General features: G+C 41.8%; 2 protein-coding genes across 8 annotated transcripts in view; one reads left to right on the top strand and one right to left on the bottom strand.

The window, feature by feature from the left end:
* The window catches only part of Lztr1 (Leucine zipper like transcription regulator 1), a 58303-nt gene extending 35255 nt beyond the window's left edge, over positions 1 to 23048 (bottom strand). The window contains exons 1-12 of one of the 5 annotated variants that reach the window (XM_065427476.1): positions 22855 to 23048; positions 21930 to 22012; positions 21664 to 21820; positions 17418 to 17537; positions 17252 to 17331; positions 12139 to 12247; positions 10477 to 10615; positions 8749 to 8888; positions 6820 to 6966; positions 4326 to 4380; positions 2617 to 2820; positions 470 to 571 (exon numbers count right to left, since the gene is read on the bottom strand). In XM_065427476.1, coding sequence (XP_065283548.1) covers positions 470 to 571; positions 2617 to 2820; positions 4326 to 4380; positions 6820 to 6966; positions 8749 to 8888; positions 10477 to 10615; positions 12139 to 12247; positions 17252 to 17331; positions 17418 to 17537; positions 21664 to 21806 — 1239 coding nt within the window. In that variant the 5' untranslated portion in view covers positions 21807 to 21820; positions 21930 to 22012; positions 22855 to 23048. Of the gene's footprint in view, positions 1 to 469; positions 572 to 2616; positions 2821 to 4325; positions 4381 to 6819; positions 6967 to 8748; positions 8889 to 10476; positions 10616 to 12138; positions 12248 to 17251; positions 17332 to 17417; positions 17538 to 21663; positions 21821 to 21929; positions 22013 to 22202; positions 22222 to 22854 lie in introns of those variants that run through there. The other 4 variants (XM_065427474.1, XM_065427477.2, XM_065427478.1 and 1 more) reach the window with 4 other exon arrangements.
* A 341-nt stretch (positions 23049 to 23389) lies between these two features.
* The window catches only part of LOC135898513 (P2X purinoceptor 4-like), a 34483-nt gene continuing 31646 nt past the window's right edge, over positions 23390 to 26226 (top strand). For all 3 annotated transcript variants that reach the window (XM_065427481.1, XM_065427480.1, XM_065427482.2), the window contains exons 1-2: positions 23390 to 23783; positions 24474 to 24657. In XM_065427481.1, coding sequence (XP_065283553.1) covers positions 23653 to 23783; positions 24474 to 24657 — 315 coding nt within the window. In that variant the 5' untranslated portion in view covers positions 23390 to 23652. The remainder of the gene's footprint in view (positions 23784 to 24473; positions 24658 to 26226) is intronic.

Raw genomic sequence — 26226 nt, 5'->3', positions numbered from 1 at the left:
CATAATTTTTCTGTCTTTTTGACATTGCAGACATGTATATTTGTTATTTACGTAACCCAAAATTTCCAATTATGTGTTACTGAGAATGCTCTCGTGATCATGAAATCAGCCAATAGCACTGGCTGGTCCAACTGCTTTTGATGCTGCTGCATAATGACATTACGGAAATGAGAGTAAGCAACTTTTCACTGTGTTTAACAGGAGATTATAAGTTCCATGCTCCATGCAGTGCAGTAATATTTGACCCACATGTTCACAGCAGCCTCTATGACAGATCAGCAATGTTTTCATACTATGTTCAAAAAGTGTTTCAGTTGCAATGACCTACAACTTGTAATCTTTGCATTGTTTAGCTTAACAATAAGACATGGTGCACCCAGGGATACAAAACTACTTGTGCACTGGTGCAAAAGTATAGCTCCCACATGTCATGCTTTAACATTTCTTCACAATGACAGACAGCACACACCTCAATTATCACTTGCGCCTCTCGTGCCTTGCTGATTTTGTCCCGAAGCCAAGTTGACCGGGCAGCCACAAAAGCCACATGTGCTAGAATGGACACTTCCTCCTGCGCACACACGATTTCACAGTTAAACAGAGTTAAAATTAATGATGTTAAATTCTAAGGTCTAAGGTCCCAGAACCCCAATCTGATTATGAGAATGCACACTGTAGTGAGGGGACACTGGATTAAATTTGACCACCTTGCCTTCTTTACCATGCATCTAAATCTAAGTACATGAGCATTTCTTGATTTCAGCCCTATCAAAATATGGCCACCACAGCTGGGAATCAAACCCACAACCTTTAGATCAGCAGCACAACACCACTGGGCTGCTGCGGCTGGTAGTTACAACACAATAATACAGGCACAGAGCACTGAACACAAACTTTGAAATAAATACCATATTTACTTGCATAATGATTGCCCTCGCGTGATGGTCGCACCCCTGAATTCTGTTACCAAAATTTGATTTTTTTTTTCTTTCCCGTATAATGATCGCACCCCAAACTTGCCGCAGCGATATTTCATATGCCAAGTCTATATAATAATTATCGAGCTTACCATCTATCGAATGCTGTCAAATGCTATGCGAACGACTCTTCAAGACATACCAAGTGGTCTACATGCACCAAACATTCTTAAGCAGATGCCCCATTTCATTCCTTTCATCACTTTCCAAACTTCCATGAAAAAAAATTAAAAAAAAACCTACAACCAAACTTGCCTTGGCTTTACTATGTGTTGGCTTTATAATGGTTGTGGTCAACAACAACAACAAAAAAGGCTCCTTTCGATTCTTCTTGTCTGCACTCGTGGGCACGCAACAAATCGTGAGCAGCAAAGATAGTAGCCACATTTACACTGATACGTTAGAAGTGCACCTTATTCATATGCCGACACTTGTAACACAGCTAAGATATTCGCCCACCCTTAGCGGAACATGCCGTATCAGGATAGTAGTGAAAACAAATGCCGCAGTTTCCGCAGCATGCCCGCCATGACACTATGTCATTGGCAGCTAAGCGTGCCCATATCTGTTTCTGTTGGCTCAAAGTGATGTGACATGGCTACGTTATTGCCGCAAACTTGCCGATATTAATGATATTATTCATTACCAATATGGAAGAAACTGTTTCAATGCAGATAATGCACTCACGAGAAGAAAAAAAATCACGTTCGGCGCGTTCGGCTTGCTCCGCCAGCCTCCATTATTGTTTTGGTGTCCCACACTGTTACAGCGGCAGCCGCCTGTTTTTTTGATCAGTTGTCGTACCGCAGCAAATGCGGGATGAAAAAAAAAAAGTCTTTTCGCGGGAAATTTAATCCGCGTAATGATCACACCCCTGAATTTGCGTCAATTTCTTTTGCAAAGAAGTGCGATCGTTATGCGAGTAAATACGGTACTCAGCATGCTACAGCAATCAAGGAAATTTCAAACGGCAGTATCACATAAGTGTCCTCCTGTCAGAAGACACTCCTTCACAGCTTGAGTACATTTTCAGAGCAAAAGGTTGAGACGACATTGAAAAATGACTTGCAAGATATTTTCTGGTACTATTTGTAATATAGTAACGATTTGTACTTCGATGTAAGCCTCGTACAGTGCAGACCTCTGCACCTTATCACATACGAAAGTGGTTATCACTGTTGCCAAACATGACAAACAATTTTCCAGGTAGTTCCGACCAATGTTTAGCATTTTACCAGTTATCCCAAAGCTAAAGCAAAAGAACACTGCTTAGGCTGTAGATTAACGTGAGTGCCAAACGAAACGGTCCCAGCAAATAAAACAGCAAATTAACTTTTCTGTGTACGCATCTGCCCGCTAGCAACATCACAGAGGTTCTTTTTTCACTAATTTGACGTATGGATATACTTCTTAACTGCATAAGAAAAATTCGCATAACTCTTTTTAAGGATACACCAATCAAACGTACCAACAGACTGTGCTGCTAGACCTGTTGATATGCCACATCATTAAGAATAAGAAACCGCATGAAAAGAGCAGGGCAGAGGTGGATGTCTCTGTCCCAATCTAGCAAAATAAGCAAATAAGCAAAGGCCTTCCCTTAACAAAGACTCCTGTAAAATATTCTACACTGACTCACCAGACCCACAAGGAACTGGACATCGCAGAACTGCTGCGTCTCGAGCAGGCGGCCAAAGTCGTCATGCAGCGTACACTTTGGGTAACAGGAGAACTGAAAGCGAAACATCTCGCGGCTTCGCACATTGTTGTCCACAGTTCCACCAAATATGTACTGGGCCTCCCCAACCACAGCAGCCGCATGAAATAGACGCCCCGATGGAACCTGTGGGTACAAATCATGTAGGCATGATTCAGCATCACAAGTGTTTATTCCTCAAGGATTCTGAACAACCTTCGTGGTATTTCTTTCAAAAACGTTTTTCTTCCTTTACTAACAGCAAATTTTCTAACAGCTTTCCTAACATCAAATGCCTGAGCTAGAGATACTTGGTCGTCGAGGGTTTCAGATGAACTTTGACAAGCTGGTCTGCTTTAACGTGCACCAAAGCCTTGACACATGATTTTTCTTACATTCTGCCACAACTGAAGTGCCACCATGATGGCTAGGAATTGAACCAGTAATTTCGTCTTCAGCAGCAGAACGACATAGCTGCTTAGCCACAGCTGCAGGTAGGTGCATCTTTATTAGTGCATAATTTATTCACATGAAAGATCCCACATTTTTAGTCATAATTTGCATTTAAAGAAATAATGTGTGTGACATTCCTGGAAACTCTGACACCAAGGACAACATAGAGGAACTTACTTGTGCTTAATGAATGGAATAAAGAAACAATAAATTAATGGAAATGAAAGTGGATGAAAAAACAACTTGCCGCAGGTGGGGAACGATCCCACAACCTTCACATTTCGCATGCGATGCTCTACCAATTGAGCTACCACAGCGCCGTTTCCCCATCCACTTTCTTGCGTATTTATGTTTCCTAGTAGAACCCTGGTAGCGTTAGCCAGTGCCACCACTTACAGACCTTGGCGGCGGATGTAGAACATCCTTTCTGCCGCAGGCGTCACGAGAATGTGATCTTTTTGGGTGAAGGCAACCGGTCGTTTCTTTATTTCATTTATTAAGCACAAGTAATTTCCCTATGTTGTCCTTGATGTCAGTGCTTGTTGGCTTCTTATGATATGACTAATAAAGATCGGGCCCCTCGGTTAAGCCCCTTTGTTCTAGTTTTTTCCTGGAAAATGTAGCACATACTGGCCCAGTTTCCTGCTTTTCTCCAACAAAATATGATCCCAAATCAGCACAATATATATACCTACAGTGAAACAGAGATGGTGCCATCATAAGGCATATGCAAGTGTTCTGGTGAATGTATCTCAAAATGTAGTAATAAAAACTATAAAGTAGTTGTTAGTCAACTGATACAAAGACACATGTTTAGCTCTTCTATTGTACAAAGAAGTGTTGTTACTGTAGTATTCATTATTACTATCCAAAAATTCCTTATAAAGCTGTAAAGTTTGCAATGTGATGGAATTTCAATACTGCATAATTCCCAACCGCAGGTGCCTGAGCACGTCTCCCTGTGCCAGACTCTCCCAGAAAATGAAGTTTCCTTAGTTTCATTTCATGCTCTCTCTTTTTTCTATGTATGCGTGTGTGTTGTGTGTGTGTGCACACGCATGTTCAAGCGACGGTTTACGACGAGTTTCAGCAACTAATTAACTTTTTGCTTCCCCCCCTCCACTTCTATCCGCCAACTAAGACACCAAGAAAATAAAAGTCAGCTTTAAATAAGTGTCAAATTCACACTGGAACATTACCTCGCTATCTGGGGATGGTTGAATAATGGACCATGTCTGAGAATCCAGGTCAAAGCTGCAAGAGGGGCAATTGTTCAAAAGGAAGCAGAGAGATGAGCCTGAGCTATTGAACTCTGGCATGCAAAGCAAACCATACATGAAACTTTCACCAAAGAGGTCTAGTGTAGCAGTGAGCACCCTAATGTTAAGTATACGAAATAAGTACTACTCCTCTAAAAACAAAAGTAATTATATTCCATCAAGAAATAGAGCACCCGAACTGCTAAAACCTATTTTATATGAAGGTCAGAACATCACTATAGTAAGCGAGCACAAGGTACTTGGTGTTACATTTCCTGCTCACCTAAGTTGGAACTCGCATGTAGAACAGCTGTGCAAAAGACTTTCATCCACTACTGGTGCGTTATCACGATGTCAGCACTTACTCCCTTCAAAGGTAAAACTCCAGGTGTATTACATGCTATTTGTGTCACACCTTAATTACTGCAGCTTGGTATGGACTACTACAACTAAACAGAATCTAAATAAAACCTTTTTTTTGCACAACAATTTATTTTTATTTTATTTTGCAAAGGCAAAATAAAATTTCGCTTTTGCAAAAGAAGATTCTTTGACATGTAGCAAACATTCCTTACCTGGCTTTAACTAAAGCGGTCCTTCAAGATTAAAATATCATACGAATTCAGCACTTATACCAATTTCGGATTTTACAATCTTTTTACTTTTCAGACACTTATAAAAAATTCCTTGCGACGATAGCATGCCTAAAAGCTAATGACACTAATACGCATACGCGACAAACCGCCTCATGGTTTTTACCTAACCACAATTACAAGCACTTCATTTCAACTTGCCATCTATTTTGAATAAATTTCCAGAAACAATGACTGCTACACACCAACAATTGTGCCGACAGTTTGTATCCATGTCGTGAACACTAGTTCTCACGTTGCGATTATTGGAATGACACATTTATGCGTTATTTTATATAGTGCTCTTACCTTGTTTGCCTAAGTAAATATTAGACTCTCTCATCAACTATTTCCCGATATGTCTCTTGAATTTCTATTCTTGTATTCTTCATAGTTAATTTTACTTGCTCATTTTCAACCACAAAGACTTATTGTGCAGTTAAAATACGTATATTAAAATGGTCAATTTATTTGTACTATGTTAACATTTGATGTACTTCATATTGTAAACCTGTTATATTCATAAGTAATTACAACATGCTTGCTTCATTTTCTACGTCTGTAAAAGTGCAGAAGGAACGTTGCATGCTGCCAATGTAACAGTCTTCAAGGACCCAGTCAAGCTGCCTAGAGCGGCTTTTAGCCCTGAAGACAATCCAGATTTACTGGATAAATAAATAAAGATTGATTGATCGATCGATTGATTGATTGATTTATTGATTGATTGATTGACACTGGTAGTATTAAAGGAAACAAAATGACAGTCCCACACACATTAATTATGGGTTACTTCTAGAAATGTACTGTGGCAGATTTTTTGCCATGTTTCATCAACTCATTGACACCTCAACACTTGAATTAAATTCTGTGGTTTTATGAGCCAAAACCATGATCTGATTATGATGCACGCAATAGTGGGGGACTCTGGGTAATTTGACCACCTGGGGTTTTTTGATGCGCACCGAATGCACGGTACACAGTCGTTTTTGCACTTTGCCACATAGAAATGTGGCTGCCGTTGCCGTGATGCAATTCCTTGAAATCATGCTTAGCAGTGCAACACCAGAGACTCTAAACCACCACGACACATTCATCCACACCTGTTCAAATTTAAGTTTGCTAGGCGCCTTTAACCACCTGGTTGATTTTAAATGCATTTTTTCGCCTGCAGAAATACTGATCCACAACAGAGTCACAGTAAGTATGGTTTAACTATGGTAATTTTCTTTTCAACCCTCTGCTTACTTTGCCATTATGTGTGGCTTCCTTTCATAAACATGACGTTCTCATGCAATAGGTCTACATGATTTATTGAATAGTTCAATTTTCCACTGTGTTGCTTCAACTTGGTTTGATGTCCACCAAATGTACAGTGCATAGACAAGAGCATGCCAAGCAATCAATTTGTTCATAAATATTCTCCAGGATTTTAGTCAAAAACAATTTTTGGTACTCAAAAGTGGCTATCAATATGAAGGAATTAGCAAACTTAAATCATACTGTGTATAACATTTAATCATTTAATATGTAACAAATATTTCCGCCCTTCACTTGCAGTAAAGAACCGAGGAGTCAGAGTAAGAGAACAAAAAACTTGTATAGTAGCTTTCACATTTCTTCAATGCCTTAATAATCTGCCTTGTTCAGCCACGCAGTCTACTGTGAATGGCAAACGTTTTGTAACGACAGATGGCGAGAGGCTGAGCTAACAAAGCCTAGTTGCAAGCCGATATCTGTGATGTTGCTAATGTTAAGGTTGCTGTTGTGCAAAGCTACCCTGTTCCAGGCACAAGTGTACTCACCAATGCAGATCATTTGGTAGAGTGCTGTCTGCAGTTCCTCCAAAAACATACAGGTGTCGGTCAAAGGCAACCATGGTGTGCCCATACCGTCGTGTGGGCGGGGCTGGTGCACCCCTTAGGATGTGCTCAGTAGAGATCCTGCTCCAGCTGAAACAAAGCATGTTTCACAACCTCACCCTGAAAATGCAAAACAAACTGCTACTGCCTGGACTTCAGTCTAATGGACACAAAGCACAAGCCGATTTCTTCAACCCTTTCAGGAGCCAATTAATTCTGTCCATTAAAAAGTTATCTTCAACATTAGCTTGCATCATCGAAATCATAAAAAATTTACCCCTGCAGAATGGATTAAAAATTTTCAATTATGCAGTGAATTTTGTCGAGTTTACAGAATGTATATTCCATACGAGAACTTTCTACGGAAACATCAGATATGACAACATCAACTATTTCATGTCTAGCATACTTGTATAACACCCATCCAACCACTTAAAGGATATGCCTGATGTAATGCATTGTGAAAGACAATGAAAGAAGTTAATCCAGTACACGACAACATATTGACATCCGGTTATCACTGGCTAACAAATGTTAGAATGTTATCGCTCAGCACGAGATACACATTCCTGTATCGGAGCTTTCTTAAATGGTGTCACCTATTCTATTTATTGTTGCCGAACCTTGTGTAAACAGATTGTGTGCACGATGTGACTGATGGTGTACATTCTAGAACTTTTGCGAGCTTCAATGATTATGTTGTAATGTTCAATGAGTTATGTATAAATAGCCGAGGAGCTGCACACAAGCTGCCAAAGACATGATTTGTTACAGCTCAATGACATCATGCTCATCTACAGTCTGGATCAGCAATTCAGCCTGACATGTGCATTCAGTTTTATTGCCACCTCAGTTTAACACGCACGGTGAAAGAATAATGTGGTCATATTGTATTTATCTGTATTTCGTATGTGCTAACATGTACAAAAATTGATCAAACATGAACTAGCCCCTCTCATAGCTTTGCAGCACATAGTACAAAGCAGTGTTAGCCACAAGCTGTTAGCCATTTTATTTAAGAAGCCACAAAAGCTGTGGACACTTCATACTGCACATGGTGGGATTAACACCACAGTGCCAATTGCTGCTATCAGCCACGGTAGCAACATGTAAATAATGCAATGTCAAGCACAAACTTCTAGCCCTCATTCACACCAACGAGTAACAGAGGTCGCCCAACCAAGTTGGTCGCAAATGGTCTCTTTGGTTGAAAAGTGACTAGTTTGGGTCAGTCGCTCACTGCTCAATTTTTAAGTTGCACGACTGCAGTCGCAAACCAGCTGAATCAATCAGTGGTACATGAGCAGGATGTCTGCATACATTGATGCTACTTCATGTGGTGATGGCAGTGCAAGCAGACATGAACTTCACTAATCGCAAGACATTTCGGTGTGGCGACGGGTAGGTCACACTTGCTGGTGTGAACACTGGTCACCGTAAGTCACTCCTTGGTTGCAATAACGGTCAGCTGCATGACCTCTGTCAATTGCCTGTATGAATGAGCCCTTATATGCTGAAATAATAAAATAATAATAAAAGCACATAAGAACAGTCACATGACCAGCAACATAGCCACACAACTAGAGAAAGCTACTGCAATATTTACAAACTTTACTCTTCACAAACAGTTGCTCATGGTCTTACTTTAAAAACATTTTTCTGCCTCTGCCGAATGCATAAATAAGGAAACAACTCAGCCGGCTGGGCTTTTTCACACATATAACTATGGACAAAGAGCATAAACAAGTCTTTTTCTTTAATCTGCACTCTGTCAGTTTAAGTTTAACATTTCTGCCACCTCATTTTGCATACTGCATCCCTTCTCTAGGTTAAAAGGTTACTTTGTGTATAATCAATGCTTCTTTTACTCACTACTTGTCCTTGAAGTGGAACTGGAAAAGGCTATTGGTGATCTTTGCACCACTCTGGCCAGAGAAGACAAACATGCTGTCACGAGCCACAGCTACTGGGAAGTTGCAGCATGTTGGTGGACAGTCACCTCGTTGTGGTACCTGCAGAGATTCAATAAAAAACGTATGCTGATGTGTGTGATGTGTGCAACACATGTTAAACATAGTGTGTTTAGAATGTGTTTATAAACATACTTGACCTTAAGGAGGCACAAGGGGAAATGCTAAATCAGAGTAAAGTTAGATAAATTATTTAAAGCTCTTCCTGGATTTGTTTGGTATAAAAAGGTTTGTAGCAATGGAGAAAATTATCCTTCTTTCTGGATTCTGTACCCATGTCATAGAAATAATAGAAATAGATTGCAAGATATTTTTGCCTATGTAGGATGCTCTCACAACGCAGCACAGAAGACAACTAGGCATGACAAAAACTGGACACACTAAAGCATTGACTTCCAACTACTTTAATTTACATATCTGCATGCAAATAGGTACTACAGTATACACACACACACAACAATTACATAAGCATGAGCGCACTGATAAAACCATGCTGCAAGATCAATATATGAAACAAGAGATATGTCAGCTGACACATGTGCACCAGTTTCCACAAAAGCACTCACTGTTGTAGTGCGCCATTTCTAGAAAAGACAATTATTTTCTCAACAAGTGTACCCACAGTGCAATCACAGTCATCGCCTATTTGCCTTCTTTTGTGTGCTTGAATTATTCCTTGTTAGTTGCTCAGTACTGTGGTCGATGACTGCAATGTCAGAACTCTGGGGCGCACTCGTAATTCATGCAGTGGTCTACCAAGTGCACATAAAAAGGCCATCTTAAACATTACGACCACATTCCCAGAGCCTTTCATTTAAGAGAATCCTGCCTTCCTTACTTACCTTTCCCACATGAGAACACAGTGAAGCTTTGTGTTAGTGCATAAAGAGTCAAAACACAAGTACAAATATGCACGCATGCACACACACAAACACACAAGTGGGGGCGGACACAAATTATACCGAACCTTTTGTTAGGCGGAGTTGCTGACTACTAGTGAGTGCAAAGGACACCTTGAATGCATCATGGTTACAGAGACAGCATGCACATAGGTATGCAGCACAATTTTTATCCATTTTATCCGCAAGAAGCGTTTGCTTTCTCATTACCATGCAGCTATGGATGCCCGAAAGTGAGCTTTCTGGTCCCTTTTTTTTTCTTTTCACTGCACGACTGGCACCGCCACTGCTGCGGATTCAAGTGACAAAAGGTGGCGGTGCAAGGAACCCAGTAGCGTGCACAGCAGGCATACTCCACTGTCATTTGTTGGCCTATTCAGCAAGATGCAGCCACGGTCACGAAACCCAGTGAGGTTCACAAAGAAAAGCTTCGCTTTAAAAAAAACAAGAGACATAAGCAATGCAAGTGTTAAATTCAGAAGAATATGAAGCTCAAAAGCTTAAGGTATTTCCAGGAATTTGTTAGGAAATTATGAAGAAGTGCAGGCAAATAATAATCCACGCCTTAAGGCATCTTTCGCACTTCTAGGCACAGTACTTATTTTTGAACACTTGTCACACTGGCAAAAGCAAAGTAGCAAAGCTAGCACAAAGTTACGACATGTACAATGAAGTGAAGCATGTGACACAAATGCGATTTGGCAACAAAAGAGTGTTTTTGACAGACTCACTTCTTCCCATGTCCTCGAGTCGCCTAGCAAGGAGACGCACCACATGTCGTTTAGCCGTGCATTGCCATCATAGCCAGCAAAGATCCAGAGGCGATTATCATACACTGCTGCTCCATGGGCAGACCGAGGCACTGGCATACTTCAAGAAATAAGAAAAGCATGTTTGCCAGCTAGCTTACACTGTAAAAGAATAAGGCATCTATTTTCCATTGCAGGGCCTAAGCTGATCTCCCTATTTGAACTCATATGAAAGGCATCAATGTTCTCGTTAGGCAATTTCTTAGCAGTTTCAATTTAATTTGTTGGATTTGAAAGAGGAAGTTTAAGTATTCTATGATGTTGGGAGCAGGTACTGATTTAAGTCACGAAATGTTTTAATGTTTTACAAAGTTACTGTTATTTAATAAACTTGAAAAAAATGTTAAGCACCATGTGTGCAACTCCATGTTAGAAATTTTAATAGAAGCAAAGCACAGAAATGTGATATCAGCCCTTGGTGTACAGTTAATGAAACTGTGACTTGGTGCTTCAAAGTATTTTTTATCAATATTCAGCAATTTTTCTAACACTGAAAACTTAAAGAAATCAGTCACTTGATTGTAGAATTCTCTTTTAAATAGAACAAATTTCAGTTAAATAGTTTCAGTGATTATCAGAAAAGAGGATCTCTGTATTTTACATGTATTGACAGAATGAGAATTCTAATTTATTACTGATAGTTCAGTAATGTTACAGGTATTTAGCATAGAGAAGGAGGTCGCTTAGACTGTATAGGAACATCCTGTACAATAACAATTATGATGGATAACAACTGCATGTTAAACATGCATGCATGCTGAAAATATAGTTACTACTGCTAATTACATGCTTAGATGGCTAAAAATTTGGCTCTGTTCCTTTACACCTAAAGCTCATCGAGTACAGACTTTTACTTCATATGCTTCCTCACGGCATCGAGGCTGTCAGAGTGGAGGTCTGCTCTAAGCCATGAGCAAGAACACTAAGGGGAACCAAGGTCCTCGATTTTTAGCAGCCTGGCAAGCCTTGTGGAAGCCTCCAAGGATTTAGTGTCCAGTTGTGCACTTTAAAGTCATGTGCTACACAGTACCTCCGTTTGAATTAATGTTGCACATCCATCACATTGCATGTAAGCCATGCTGGCTAAGATCTCCAAGGTAATGTAACCCACACATGCACATAAGAAGCTAGAAAAGTGGAAAAAGGGACAGCTTAGGTTCTTATGTAATTCCATTTTTCCTTTATTGAGAGTAACCAGCCTATTACAAACTTGTCTGGTATTTAACTATTTGGGCAAATGGTTTTATAAAATAAACAATTATATTTACCCGATGCTTTCCACAACTTGACTGCTTATTGGCATCACATGAATACCTTACCTTAAATAGGAACATTAAAGAGCCTTTCTACCAAAACATGCATTCTTTTTCACTGCTTCACAGTATTCATGACACAAACTTTGCTGTTTCTTCCGAGATTTTGCTATTAGCAGTAATGCTTTCATTAAGTATGATACCATGTCCGAATAATGCAAAAGTAAACTTCTGAGCAATAATGGCATAGTGCCAGTGCAATCTGTACAATGGCGTGAATGAGATTTAATAGGCAGTGGCATTAAGTAAGGGAAAACACAGTGGTACATACCGGCCTTCAAACTTCCATTCAGTCCACTGACCAGTTGTGAAATTATATTCAAACAGGTCATTCTTGTTCGCCAGGTTTGAGTTAGAGTGGATGTCCCCAGTGTAGCCCCCTAAGAAGTGAGGTAGAAAACAACTGCATTAAACACTATGCAACAGTTCTTTCTGCAGTATCTACATCTACATTTTCTTTCATTTCAAATGTGAATCAGCATATATATTCTCTAGTATTCATCCTTTCATTTATTTACAATGAACATGCTTGTTTCCCTGCTTAACATACTTATTTTGCTGAGTTAGGTGCTTCAAAAACTCCTTCATAATCATCAAATTGTGGTTTTGGCATGTAAAACGCCAGAATCCGTCTAAAACTGCTTTAATTCCAACTCATGAAAATATGAACTGCATATAAAAAAAACATTCTTTTGTTCCTACTCCCGGACATACTCAGCCCTGTGCCTGGAGGATTCCTGGCCTAAACGCTCCACAATCCGCAACACTGCTCCCTACTACCCTGCCCTGACTATACAGATGACTCTCTTTATACTGATGTTACACTCACGCAATTCTTTATAAGATTTGACTGAGTGCATCATCACCATTTCCACAGCAGGCCACTTAGTATGTGTCTAGGCAAATTGGCAACGCGGTCGCACAGAAAATTCCAGATGAATGCCATTTAGACTGTTTAGTTTAGACATTTAGACAGATAATTAACCAGCGAAGCTGAAACATGCGGCCCCGGTGTTTATTATTGGGTCAATCCCGACGGCTGCACGAGCCTGTTCTTGTGCCAGGGCTGCAGCATAAGCAGGGCATAGACATGCTAGTTGCCAGTTCTGCTTGTGGCACTGCTGATCGAAAGCTGCCTGCTCCTAAGGAGTATGTGCGACCTACCCATTTCAGAGCCAGAGAGAAACTACTGCGTGTGCTCGGCTGCGGCGGAGAGCAACACTGTCACTACTGGCGCAGCTGACCCAACACCACCTAGATAGCATAAGACGTTTTCACTCTGGTCCATGACGTCATGTTCCCCAGCCCGACTGCCATATAATCTAATGGGGATGCTCCCAAGCAGGCAACAGTGATTTTGACATCACCGTTTTCATCACGCCAGCCTTGTCAAAAGAAATTTCTGGCCAGGTAGCATGACGTCATGGATCGGAGTAAATAGGTCTTATGCTATTTAGGTGGTGTTGGCTAATCGAGCGCCTCTCTTTACCTTTTCTTTTTTTCGTACATGCGTTTGGGGTTGTGCTTGAGGAGTTTTCGGCGTACAGGCGACCAGTAGACGGATGAACGAATTGGCTAGCCATATACAGCTTCGCTATAAATATCATAGTTTCGCCCGAAAGGAACCATTCATTGCAATAGCAAATGTGTAGACAGCTCTACGAAGGAAGGATAGCAGCAGGGTGTCTACCAAGTTGACATTTCCAAATTCCCTGAGTTTTCCAGGTTTTCCCTGAGTGCCATTGCAAATTTCCCTGAGTGATGCAGAACTATGTTTTATATCAAGACGGGCTGAAACCATATCGCCTGATGCTGTCACTCTTTAGTAAATGAAAAAAAAAGCAACTTAATCCAATTTGAATACTAAGGAGCAGTGTTTACGTTATTCAAAAAGAGAACAGAAGGCAGGGGTTAGTAAAATGCACAGCAAATAAAGTGTCTTCGAAAACAATTGCAAATAGGGTCCGACATTATCAAATACGAATAAAAAGGAGATGCATACAAAGGCAAATATTTTCTAATATGAGCTATTTTTATCAACTGATAGCAACCTCAGTGGGATGAGGCCTGAACTCTGTCACAATTGAGATTCTCTCGCAACAGCTCGTAAGTCAACCTCAGCAGTCGTGATATACTCTCGGCCCGCGCACGACGCCCGAGTGTTGTGTGGCACTGCTTCAAAGGGTGTATTTTGGTTTGGATGAGGGACACCTGCATCTCGGCATCAGCCTAAACTTTACTTTTTGAGCTCAAGCTCTTTCAAAACGGCAGCAAAAAGCTTCCTTTCTCATTTATTCCTCAATGCGTAGGTCGCTTCTGTTCTTGTCCGCCTTCCGCCACTCGTTCGCCCCAAGGACCATTTGAAGCATCTTGATCAGCTGCACAGTCCACGACCGATTTTTCGGGCTCCCTAGGGGCCGTGAGAATGTCCGAAAAATCAGCCAGTTGGAAAAAAATAAATGCGTGTCATTCACTGCCCTTAGGGGCTCAAACCGCCACAGGCACGTTCGAAAACGCTCTGGAGGCCTGTCGGTACACATATTAGGCATACCTGTGCTCGTACTGTGACAGGAAATGCCGGGTGCCCGCGTGTATAATTAAGATATACATACTGTATTCCGTGGCAATAGCCCCTTCCCACGCTTGTTATGCTTCACTGCTATGCTTTTCTGTAAGCTTTACCGAGTACCATTCTTTACAGAGGCGAAGCTGACTTTCACGAACCGGCATTATGCGACGCACCGTCTTTTCCAAGTTTCTAAGCCAATCGCGAGGACCACAAAGGTGGAGTCTGTGCCACTGCTGACAGCAGCGAATTCTTTCAATAAAAAGTTCGGCACCCAATGCCAAGAAGCTTCATAGCGAACGTCGAAGCAGCTAGGCCTAGCGTTGCCGCAGTGGCGGCAACGGGTGCCAGCGGATCTGCGTGCGAGAGTGCCGGTTCGAGGCGGCGAAGTAATCAAAACGGCAGCGGTGGTGCCTTTGATTAATGCCGTTTCGGACCTGCGGTTGCGGCAAAACGTCCGGAAAATCGGACGGCAAAGAGTTCTTGCATCGGAAATTTCACACGTTCTGACATATTCACACTATGGGGTACGAGGTGGCGCCGCGAAGCCGTCCAAATTATCAGTAATCCGTAAAGTCGCTCGTTGACTGTACACTGGCAACTCCTCCTGCCAATGACAGGGCTTCAAAGACGATTCATTACGATTCCTGTCTGCTACTCGAGCCAGCATTACCACGACTTTCAACCCTTTCAATAAAACTGCCGCTAATTTTCCCTGATAGAGGCCCAAATTCCCTGAGTTTTCCCTGACTTTTTCCAGACTACTCAAAATCCCGGAGAATTCCCAGTTTTCCCGGCTTTCCTGGTTGGTAGACACCCTGAGCAGTTTTATTGGCCATATAAACTTGAAAGCATTCGCTTACTATCTAAATGAACAAGCATGGTGTCAGCACGTACAGGCTAACATAACACATCAGACTCAATGACCGCGGACAATCACTGTTAAAACACTGGCATCAGGAAGCGCAGCAGCAGCAGCGAGTGAAGTAATCTTTGCGCTGCGTATTGCTTCAATGCAAACTTAGTGGCGAGAACATGCACAAAGGTATGAGCTCCCATCACACCTAGACTCAACCCCCGACGCAGATCGGTTTAAAGATGAGGCGCGCATAGCCATGCAACGCACAGTTGCTGCCGGAGTACAACGCTGCCACCCCTCACCCCCGGCGCCATGCACATGACCAAGGATGGCTCATTTCCTTCTCACTTTCCTCCCGTTTATGTGCAAGATTAGGCTGGAATCGTTGGCGCCCCACAGGCGCTGTCATGCAATACACAGTTGCTACTGGAGTACAGTGCTGCCCCCCCCCCCTCCTTCCTCCCCGCCCCCGGGGCCTTTTGCACGACAAAAGATGGCACGTTTTTCCTCCCTGCTTTCCTCCCTTGTGCACACGAGATTGAGCTTCCCTCGCACACTTTCATTCGCACCTACTGCATGTAGCGTGCGGTGACAGTGTTATCACTCTTGGACTTTATACGGAACATCACGGCGACCTCAAAAATGCACCTGGAGTGTCCATATAATTGCTAGCACAATAAAAATGTTCACAAAACAAGTTTAACAGACGTGTACATCATTCCAATAACAGAAAGCTTTTTAATTAACAAGAAGTAAATATTTATCCTTGTGCACCTGTTAAACAACAGTGGAAGAGTAAGACAATACAAATAAACAATAAAAGTAATCTTCCCAGTCATCTGTTTTCATGGCTTGAACAGCCCTTAACTAATCAGGAAAAGCACACATTGGCAATTTACTACTATGCTTCCAGTGTTCCAAGACTTGCAGCTGAATTTTTCACTGGAAAGCCTCTTTGTGCAACAAACGATATTAAAATTTATTCAACAAAAGCTGCTGCAGATAATGAAAATGAATATGGTAACAGCTTGTCACATGGCATAGTTGCCTAGCCTCATGTACCAGCTGATTTCCCACCATTCAACAATCTATAATTCTGATGAAAGGTCTCACAAAGAACTAGTCAGTGTAAATAAATCTTGCTTTGGAGACACCAACAATGTGCTCTGAGTCTAACCAGGTGTGCAGACTATAGCACTTCTGGTGCAGTGGCAAGAACAAATGCATAAAAGAATGCCTGACAGCACTTCAGTCAATTGCAAAACTGAAGCGCTTGCATTTCAAGCATCCATAAAACCAACTTCACACATTGAACATGTGGACAAAGACGGAAAGACATTATGGCACACATAAGCTGCACTGCCAAAGACTCAGTTAAGACATTGACCAACTAGTCAAATGAACAAGGAGCAATACACTTTATGCAGTGCATAGCTTCTGCTCAACAGCACAGAAAAATTTACAGGTCTGCCTCACACGTGCGTCTCCAGAATCATTTAACAGTGTTTATGTCGTAATGTTTAAGCCAGACAAGACAAGCTACGTTCCAGAATTATGCTGCGAGTAACTTAAGGGCAATTCAAATTATGGACACTAGTTTATATCATTTGGTGGACCACTATGCTTGGATCTAGCTGCCTTGCATCATCATCACAGCAGTCGTTGGAAACACATTTCAAAATAATGACCAGAACGTTTATCAACAATGTTCATATATGAAATTACTTTGATATGCACTGACAATGATGACAACCTGTGTCAAGCAATCTGCTTCAGATAAATTCTCGCAATAGTATTTACACTGCACATTTCTTCATTTCTTTTGATATGAAGTACCACATAGGATAAATTTAGAGCCTAACATTAGTGTGTGTGCTGAATTTGAAGAAGGTGAAAAAAAAAGTTAAAAAAAGGGTCACACCACAAATCTAAAACTGTGCAAAGGCAGTGCAAGCTCACCAAAAACAAACATGCTCTTCTCGTGAACTACAGCAGAATGATGGTAACGTGGAGCGGGCGGATTTCCAGTTGTGAAAGCCCTAGGGTAAAGCAGTGAAAACAGGCATAAGGAATATGTCACTGTGTAGGTGATAGACACATGCACAAAAAGAGTTACTATACTTACCTTCCCCATGACTTGTCCCGAACGTCGAAGCGTAACAAATCATTCAGCATCTGCTTCCCGTTGTCGCCACCAAAGACATAAATTGCGTCTTTGTATGCCACGACTGTATGTTTGCTCCTCCTACAATGTTTTTGTTTTGAAACTGAAATCAATCTGCGACACAACACACAAGCACACAAACAGCAGATGAAAACAGGTTCCTTACTTTGGCACACTAACCAGTTATTCTTTCCAACCATTGTCCTCGACCATGGATGAACTTTTCCATTTCATGTTAACATGAAGACATAAGCTTAGAACCATTACATAACAGCAAACAGTACTCGAAGCCGGGGTGTCAAACCAAACCGATACTAAATGAACTAATCCAAAAGGCAGGGCTGAACTGTTATTTTCAGCTGAACAGGAACTGAACCCAACCATTACTTTTTGCCACCTTGGAGCCAAACCATAACATATTGTATGAACCCTTATGAAGCAGTTCAACAAATGGTTCAGAAGGCACAATGGACGCTCTGCTAGGGCACATCAGAAGAGAAACATTGGACAAAGGATCAGAGTTTCCTGCCATGATTATTCAGTACAGATCACTGGCCTAGGAGCAGCGTTAGCTCCTACCACCCCTGCTTATCTCTACTGTGATTACTTTTCAGTTAGGTTTCTTGAATAAAATTGAGTGGTTTCTGGTGAATAAACAGTTGGAAGTTGGTGCCCACATATGTTGTTTATGTCTCACTTCGTCCTCGTCTGCTTAGCGCTGTACTTTTTTTTTCTTTTTGGGAGAAACACTTTCTGGAGAAGGTGCTTTCTGTGTGCAGAGCACCCTCATCATAATGTCATTGATCTACATCAACTATAAAACATGCTACAAAAATTATGCAAAATCTTGTAATGCAATAAGCACGTTCATTCAAACACTTATGAAAAAAACATGTGACAGTCTCCAGGTTTCAGCCCTTCGAACTAACAGAACTTGGATGGGTGTGTTGTTAGAACTCGGTTGCAGGCTGTACAGAAGAGAACATCCTTTGTAAGAGCAATTCCTGCCACACAGGCCTGTGTTGCAACCACATCTTCATATATCAGTCCCTCACTGGTCTGTCAACCTCAATGGATGAAGTGCACGCAGCTGTAAGGCAGCCTACCGGTGAAACGAAATGGAATTAGATGTGTTTTCAACGTACTGGGGCACTGTGGCCATCTAAAACAAATCACAGTATGTGTCTGTGCCTTGATTCATAGTGTATGCAATTTCTTGCATAAAATTAAAGATACCGGAATTACAAAGTCTGTCCTAAATGTTAGTGCATGTATCCTTGAGAAAACCATTTCAGAAACTTTCAGGTACATCAATGTGGTCACCTTCAAAATACTCCCCAATAGACAAAATACACTGGTTACACCTCTTATTTCATTGCTCAAAGCAAACTTGGAAGTCCTCTTCTGCTAAGCACTTCAGTTCAGGTGCTGTGTGCTTTTGAGTTGTCACAACTCTGAAATGCTGCCCCTTGAGCACCAGTTTAGATTTGGAGAAAAAAAAAATATATGTTACAAGGGGCTAAATCTGCTAAGTGGGAAAGGTGTTCCAGCAACGTGATGGAATTGTGTGCCAAAAACTCATGCACTATCAATGCTGTGTGTGCTAATGCTCCTTCGACAAGTTTCATCTCTCGCAGCACATACAATCTCTCAGATGCTTCAGGACCTCCGTGTAGAACGCTGCCTTGACAGTTTGACCTTGAGGTACAGCTTCATTGTGCACAATTCCATCACAGTCAAAAAAACATCATCAGCATTACTTCAAATTTTGCTTTGTACCTCCATGGTTTTCTCGGCCTTGCCTCATCTTACTTTTCTCACACCTTGCTCTGTGACTTCAGCTCGATGCTGTATTTGTAAATTTAAGTTTTGTCGCCAGTGACGGCTCTTCGCAAAGATTTACTGCTGTCATCAGAAGTTTTCCAATCAATGTAACATTCTTTTTGTCACAGCTTTTGTTCAGGAGTCAAGAGTCTTGGTACCATCTTGGCAAAAACCTTTTTAATTTCCAAATTTACAGTGAAAATCCTATGAACAAATGACTTCCCCAGACCAAGTGCCTCTGATGTCATTGTGACAGTCAATTGGTGATCCCTCGGCATAATAGAATGCACACAATCAATGTTTTCATCTTCACAGTAGATGGAGGAGCATCCTGATCTTGCATCGTTCTCGGGGTCTTTCTGGCCTTCCTGAAAATTCTGTACTCACCTGAACACAGTTCATTCCTTTAAAGCATTCTTTCCAATGTCCTTTTGCAACATTAGATGAATTTCTGCGCCATTTTTGCCCAGTTTCATAAGAAATTCGACATTAATCATTTGTTCCATCTGTTCGTCGATCGTCATTTTGACAAAGGCTTATACCCTTATGCTCAAATGATCCTCAACCCGAAGCTGTTTCTCCACTTCACTGAGATGAGCAGAGCGCCTGCCCTTGACTGAAGAATGTGCGATGATTTTCCAAGATTGCCATGAAGTGTCAATGAAGTGCAGTGACCACTTTTGTTGAGAGGCAGCACTGCCATCTACTTCCTTGGTTCGAATTGGAGTGGAGGAGCATTGTAGGATACGGGGGATAGGGGCACAAGAAGTACATGCATAAAATTGTGCCTTGTCATGCAGCAGTCTGGTTTGCATTAGAGGTCAGATGGGTTCTTTCAAGCGGAGAGAGCAGCGCTACTGTAGCATTTCTTTGCTGACTCACTTAATTGAACTTTTGCGACAGGCCTTGTAGACATGCTTAAATGCTGTAAAGGTTTGAGAAGATGTATCTGGGGAAAATAATACACCCAATCCCGGAAACAGGACTCACGAGTGGATGTGACAGACTGTTGCAATTGGAGCCAAGGTCTGCATGTCGTCTCAAGCAAACCTCCTCCTCGTACGGCCTTTCTAAAGTTTTCATAATTTAACTTTCAGAATGTGTCGCAGCCTTGCCAATAAAGAAAACATGCAAAAGGTTTAGTGTAATCAGTGAGTCTTTTATGCAACTGAAATACTTATCAAATTTTTTTCAAAGCTTAGATTTGAGAGTCAAAATCATGACCTTTCACATTTATGATGGAGAGACTCCAAATTGCTTACTTGCTTGTTTGTTTCTCTCAATTTCAAAGTAAATAGCTTTCTTTGGCTCTTTCGGTAATTTCTGTGGTTGGACTCGTTAAGGAAAAGATACATTTGCTCTCTCTCTTTTGTTCGCTATCACTTCAAGCTCTTTGCTTACATTGACAATCATTGTCGATGGTTTCTGCAATTTTTTGCTGACTTTGAGACCACCCTCGCACATCAATTTGTGTCACATAAGGGTAGAAAGAACTATATTTTGCTGAAATTAATTAATGAGGAAGGCTGGAAAACACTATTTTCTAAAACATTCAACTCTCTGTAACTCCGAACCATTATGAACCATATAAACTGGTTCAAACCATGATATTTTTGCTCCGGATCTGAACCTGAACGTAACCACAAGACATGCAGAAAGAAGCCTGAGTGCAAACCGAACCCAAAAACTTTTCAATTCGACACCCTGCTCGAAATAGCTGCTGATAAACACAAATGGCTGCTCTTAATTGTCGGTTAACTCTACCACTCTTCATTGTAAAAGATAAGCAAATCCACAGGCTCGAAACTGGACATCAAAGTTACTCATCAACCAGTTTGTCGGAAAGCTATCAGCAGCAAAAACAACAAACTAAGCACTTAGTCACAAAAGGCACAGAAGAACTGATGCCTCTGTTTTACCGCACTGTTTCGAAATCAACAATTAATTAGCACCACTAAGGTCAGGTTCACAGTAACTGTTTAAACAGCCTTTAGCAGCTAAATTCCCTAAAAAAAAAAGAGTGGGCAACATTAAGCTTCCTGAACCACAAATGCACAACCAAACCTCACTTGACACTGAGTATTTTATATACGGAGTCAATACACATGAATAATCTCTTCAAGAGACTACAACACTCTCAGTTATTTGCTATTTCATTACAAAGCTGTTGCTGACTGTTAGTTCTACAAGCAAATGATATCAAGTTGGTGCTTTGATTAATGGTGCCTTTAAACTGTAACTTAACTGCAACTCGTGCACTTCAGGCACAAGAGGCAAGTTTTGTAGGGCTAACATATTTGACGGTAAAATCACATGAACTTGCTTGACTAACTGGATTATATATAAAGACATGGATAAAAAAATAACCAAAATGAGTACAGACCTTGCTCCCACAAATTCGTCACAGTGTGGCATCTGACGCCATCGGTGCACAGTCTCAAAGGGTCCAAAGTCAAGCGTAAGGCATTCCGCACTCTCTGGCCAGTTGTAATCGAAGTCCAACCCTGGCGGCCTTGCAATGGCCATGTCAGAAACGTCTTCTGCAAGAAAATGATGGAAGCAGCAAGAGAAAACAAGGCAAAGTCAACAGAATATAGATAAATGCACAAAGTGTTCACAGCTAAAACAGCATGTTAGCCTGGAACTCACATACCAATCAATGGTGTGCTCGGTTATATGGATATCGCAGAGTCAAACAGTGAATCAGTAGGTTCTCCAGTGACCTGCAGGCTCTGGCCAAGCAGAGTCAACACAAAAGGTCCCAGTTATGGCAAAACAATGAATGAATTGTGCATCACAGTAATGCTCGCAAGCGCAACGCTCTTTCCATCTAGCGGTTTCCGGCAAACAAAATCCCATGCTGGACTAGACGAAGTGCGTTTTCTTTTTTTCGGAGTGAAATCTATTTCAAAAGAAATTTACCTGCGGACAGTAAATAGGTATCGAAGTGAAACCTGAGGAGCCCCATCACTGCTTCCAAATACGGATAAGTCGGTCTAGTGCGAATGTAATTAAGGAGCTTAGTAATGTGCGTTGTTGGACGAGTTGGTTAGAGGCTAGGAATGAGCACAAAATTTACGTGCGAGGACACAGGACACTGCTCACTGACAAGAAGCGAGGGCTGAGGCATTGGCGTAGAAGAACAAATAACACGGCCCACTCTATGAGAAATTCATCTTAGTAATGTGCGCTGTTGGGAAAGTTGGCGCATACTTAGAAGCTAGGAACAAGCACAAAATTTTGTGCTCGTTTCTAGAATCTGAGTACGGGAGGTGTGCTACTTCAGCTCCCCTGTAAGCTTTTGAAGGTAAAGCGCACTCGCCCACACACATGTTACTAGCTTTCTTTTTGACATTGTGTACCACGACTCAATACGTCGTCGTCGCAAATGCAGCGTTAGCTTTGTTCGCGGTCGTGCGTCCCGTCTAACGTAAACATTTCACACTTGACGAAGTCCGAACAGAAAAGCACCAGTTGCGGTCGCTCAATAAGTTCAGGGAAACCGTGTCCCATTGGGCAGATCGGCATATAATGTTCGCTTGCGAAAGTGCCATAAAAGCAATCGCCTACGTACGAAAGCAGCAAACTTGTCTTTCAAGCCGTTTCCGCACAGCCAAAAGGTGCAATACGGTGGATAAATGTCATTGATGGCAAATGCGTTTGCCTGGGTACGCAAAAAAAACCACATGTAAAGTCACAGCATTTCACAGTAAGAGTTCAGCGAACAACCCACCGTGCAACCCACGATATGTCAACAAACACAAGTAGCAGCTGACAGTAAAACCGAAGGACGTGAGTGGTGTCGCTATGAACGCGACGGATTCAGAGTTGTTGAGTAGCAAAAAATGTCGGTCAACGTGACAAAGAGAACTGAAGAAAGCGCAGCAAGAAAGTGGCAAGCAACGTTTATTTGATGACTTGACGATTTCAGCAGCACAACTGCAGCTCTCCTCATATGTTGCTGTCCACCTGTGGTCCACAATGCCCACCGTGTCACAATATGTCCATTTTGCTCCTACCTATAGTGAACTAGAATATTCTAGTTCACTATAACTCCTACCAAACGTTCATTCGTCTATACGTTTGCATGATCACGTGAGCGCTTTAACGGGGCAAGCGGGAAAGCATAGAGGAGGTGAGGGGTGGAGGTGGTGGAGGCGTGAAGTTTGCAACGAAGCTTTCGTGGAGGCGTGGACTGGCGTGCGTGCGCTTCCGAAACCGTCGGCAACTTATCCTCTCTTGTGCACCGTCGGTCGGTGACGTCGTATCACTAGTTGTCGTATTCCTGCAAATCGGCTCACCGATCAGCGCACCGATCGCGTCGGGCTGCTCCTACCGCAGTTGTCTGTCAGAGTGTCTTAACGCAAGAGGGATGAACTGTGTTAAGGCTACAGTAAATTATTTCTTCGAATATGACACTCTGAAAGTCGTCCACATCGGAAACAAAAAGATCGGCGCACTCAACAGGCTCATTCAGCTCTTCATCTTGGGCTACATAATTGGGTAAGCATTACAATTCATTATTTCTTCCTTAAGGAAAAAAAAATGACGAGAAACCGCTTTGAAAGCATACGGGCTCTACCAGGCTATATATATACATGCGTGACTTGCCGCACGTCGAATTTATCGGTTTACTCATATATTGGTGATCTCCGTTGCCGAGTTCGAACAAACGCGCAACATATATACAGCAGGATATATATTTATATATATATTTGTCATGTATCGGATGTGAATTTCAAAAGCCCAGGGCTTCAGCAATTTAATTTTCTTTAACACAACGTACCTTTAAGCTGACGTCGAGCGACCGTCTTACGCCCCGCGCGAGTCCGCGGTCATTGCACACAGTACGTCGAACCAGCAGATAATGCGCCGTATTGTTTTCCTAGTCGGCATTCATTTTTATCTTTGGGGCGTCTGCCAGTATTACACCTCACGCAGGGAACTGCAGCAACAACCTAGCTGCTTTCTGATGAACTATTGATTGCCTCGAATGTGGTCACTCGGTCACGTATACCAATTAAGGGGATGCCTTTTCTCACTAGTATAAGTATCTATGTTGATCACTTTTATCACAGAAGAGTAATCAGTGTCACATTTATAAATGATCGATGTATGCTGTGCTGTAGAGCATGCAGTAATATTAAGTTATTTGACCATGAAAACTAGCCCCACATGTGGCATACAATGCAGGTACGTCATCGTCTATCAAAAAGGATACCAGCAGTTCAGCACTTTCACATCAGCTACGACAACAAAAGTCAAGGGTGTTCTGTCCACAGAAAACATCTCTGATGATTCCTTTTACCCATTCCTTGAGAACAAGTCTGTCTACAAACGTGTCTGGGATATAGCAGACGTTGTTGTCCCACCAGAGGTAAGATGCAGCCATGCTTTTTGATATGATGAGCTTCCATGTCAGAAAGCCCTCCCACAAGAGGACTGTAATTGTGTCTTTAGAGTACTGAAGCACAATGAAAGAGCACAAATGTGCTATCCTGTGCAGTGGGATGGATGGGACATATACTGGCCCTGTTGCTTTCTAAAACGTATAATCCAGCAAGGGCAGATCCAGGGTAGCCTTTAGGGGAAGGGGCCATTGCCAAACTGAACTTAGAAAGAGGGGGGTGGGGGGTGGGGGGGTTGCGGTTTCAGTGGTGGTCATGAGTTGCAGTTTCAGGGAATGAGAAGAGACACCTAAAAAAATTTTTAGTGCACGTTCAAAAATAACATTAAGGCAAACTTATGTGTCAGCTGAAACAGCACCGCCATTGTACCTCTCACACCAGAACAAGAATTGGCCTTCCTGATGCAGTATTTGGCCACTACCTCCTTTGTGACTCTTGCGATTAACCCTTGCCCCTCACATTCTCATTGGCTGCGGAGCACCTGACCAAATCATCGGTCGGACTTGTGACACTGCAGAGGGTGCTAACAATGTCTGGATCCAGACAGGCCATCTCTGGAAACTGAACCTCATAACATTTAACATGTGAACCCTCCTGATTTTGGCTGGTTTTAACAGGTCTCTTTGAGGAATTATCAGGCGTTAGCCAGGGTATTATTGACCTTAGTGAGTGTAGGAGAACTGGTGAGACTTATACAGTGCTGACTAATGGCCACGTCCTCTGCTACAGAGGTCTTCCAGATAAGAGAGAATACAGGGTAGGATAACTAATTTATACGGACGTTACAGGCAACACTGATGAATTCTATAGCATTAATGAGAGATTAATAATCATAATAAAGCTAAATAGGAGATATAGATCAAAGGTAGTATAAGCCTAAGCTCCTACCTCCAGTCATGATGATAAAGAAATAGAACAGTATTTATGAAGATGTTGAAAATAGCAACGACGAAGGTCCAAACTCAGTATACTGTAGTCATAGGCGTCTTCAGTGCAAAAGTGGGAGAAAACAGGATGGGAAACAAGCAATTGGCAACTACAGTGTCGATTCTAGTAGAGGAGAGATGTTGGTATAATTCATGGAAAAGAATAGGCTCCAAATAATGAATACCCTGATCAGGAAGAACAGCAACAGGAAATGGACCTGGAAAAGCCTTAATGGACAAACAAGACACGAAATACATTTCGTACTCTCTGCCGATCCCAACTTAATGCATAATGTCGAAGTGCTAAATAGGGTAAAGGGCATTGATCATAGGTTATTGAGGTGTAGGATTTCTCTCAATTTGAAAAGATGATGTGTAAAATTAATAAAGAAGAAACTGACCAATCTAGACTAAGTAAAAGTAAAGGCAGACAAATTAAGGCTGGTGCTCACAAACAAAAATGCAGCATTAGAACAGAAAGATTAAGATGACATAAAGGTAATGAATGAAGCCATAAGTAGGCCAATTTCAGAAGTAGCAATTGGCATAGGAGGTAAAGCACCAAGGCAACCATAAGGTGAGCTCTCTCAACTAACAATTAGGACCTCAGTG

This window comes from Dermacentor albipictus, chromosome 2 (genome assembly GCF_038994185.2).
Source record: "Dermacentor albipictus isolate Rhodes 1998 colony chromosome 2, USDA_Dalb.pri_finalv2, whole genome shotgun sequence".
Lineage (NCBI taxonomy): Eukaryota > Metazoa > Arthropoda > Arachnida > Ixodida > Ixodidae > Dermacentor > Dermacentor albipictus.
This window is presented reverse-complemented; position numbering and strand designations above follow the sequence as displayed.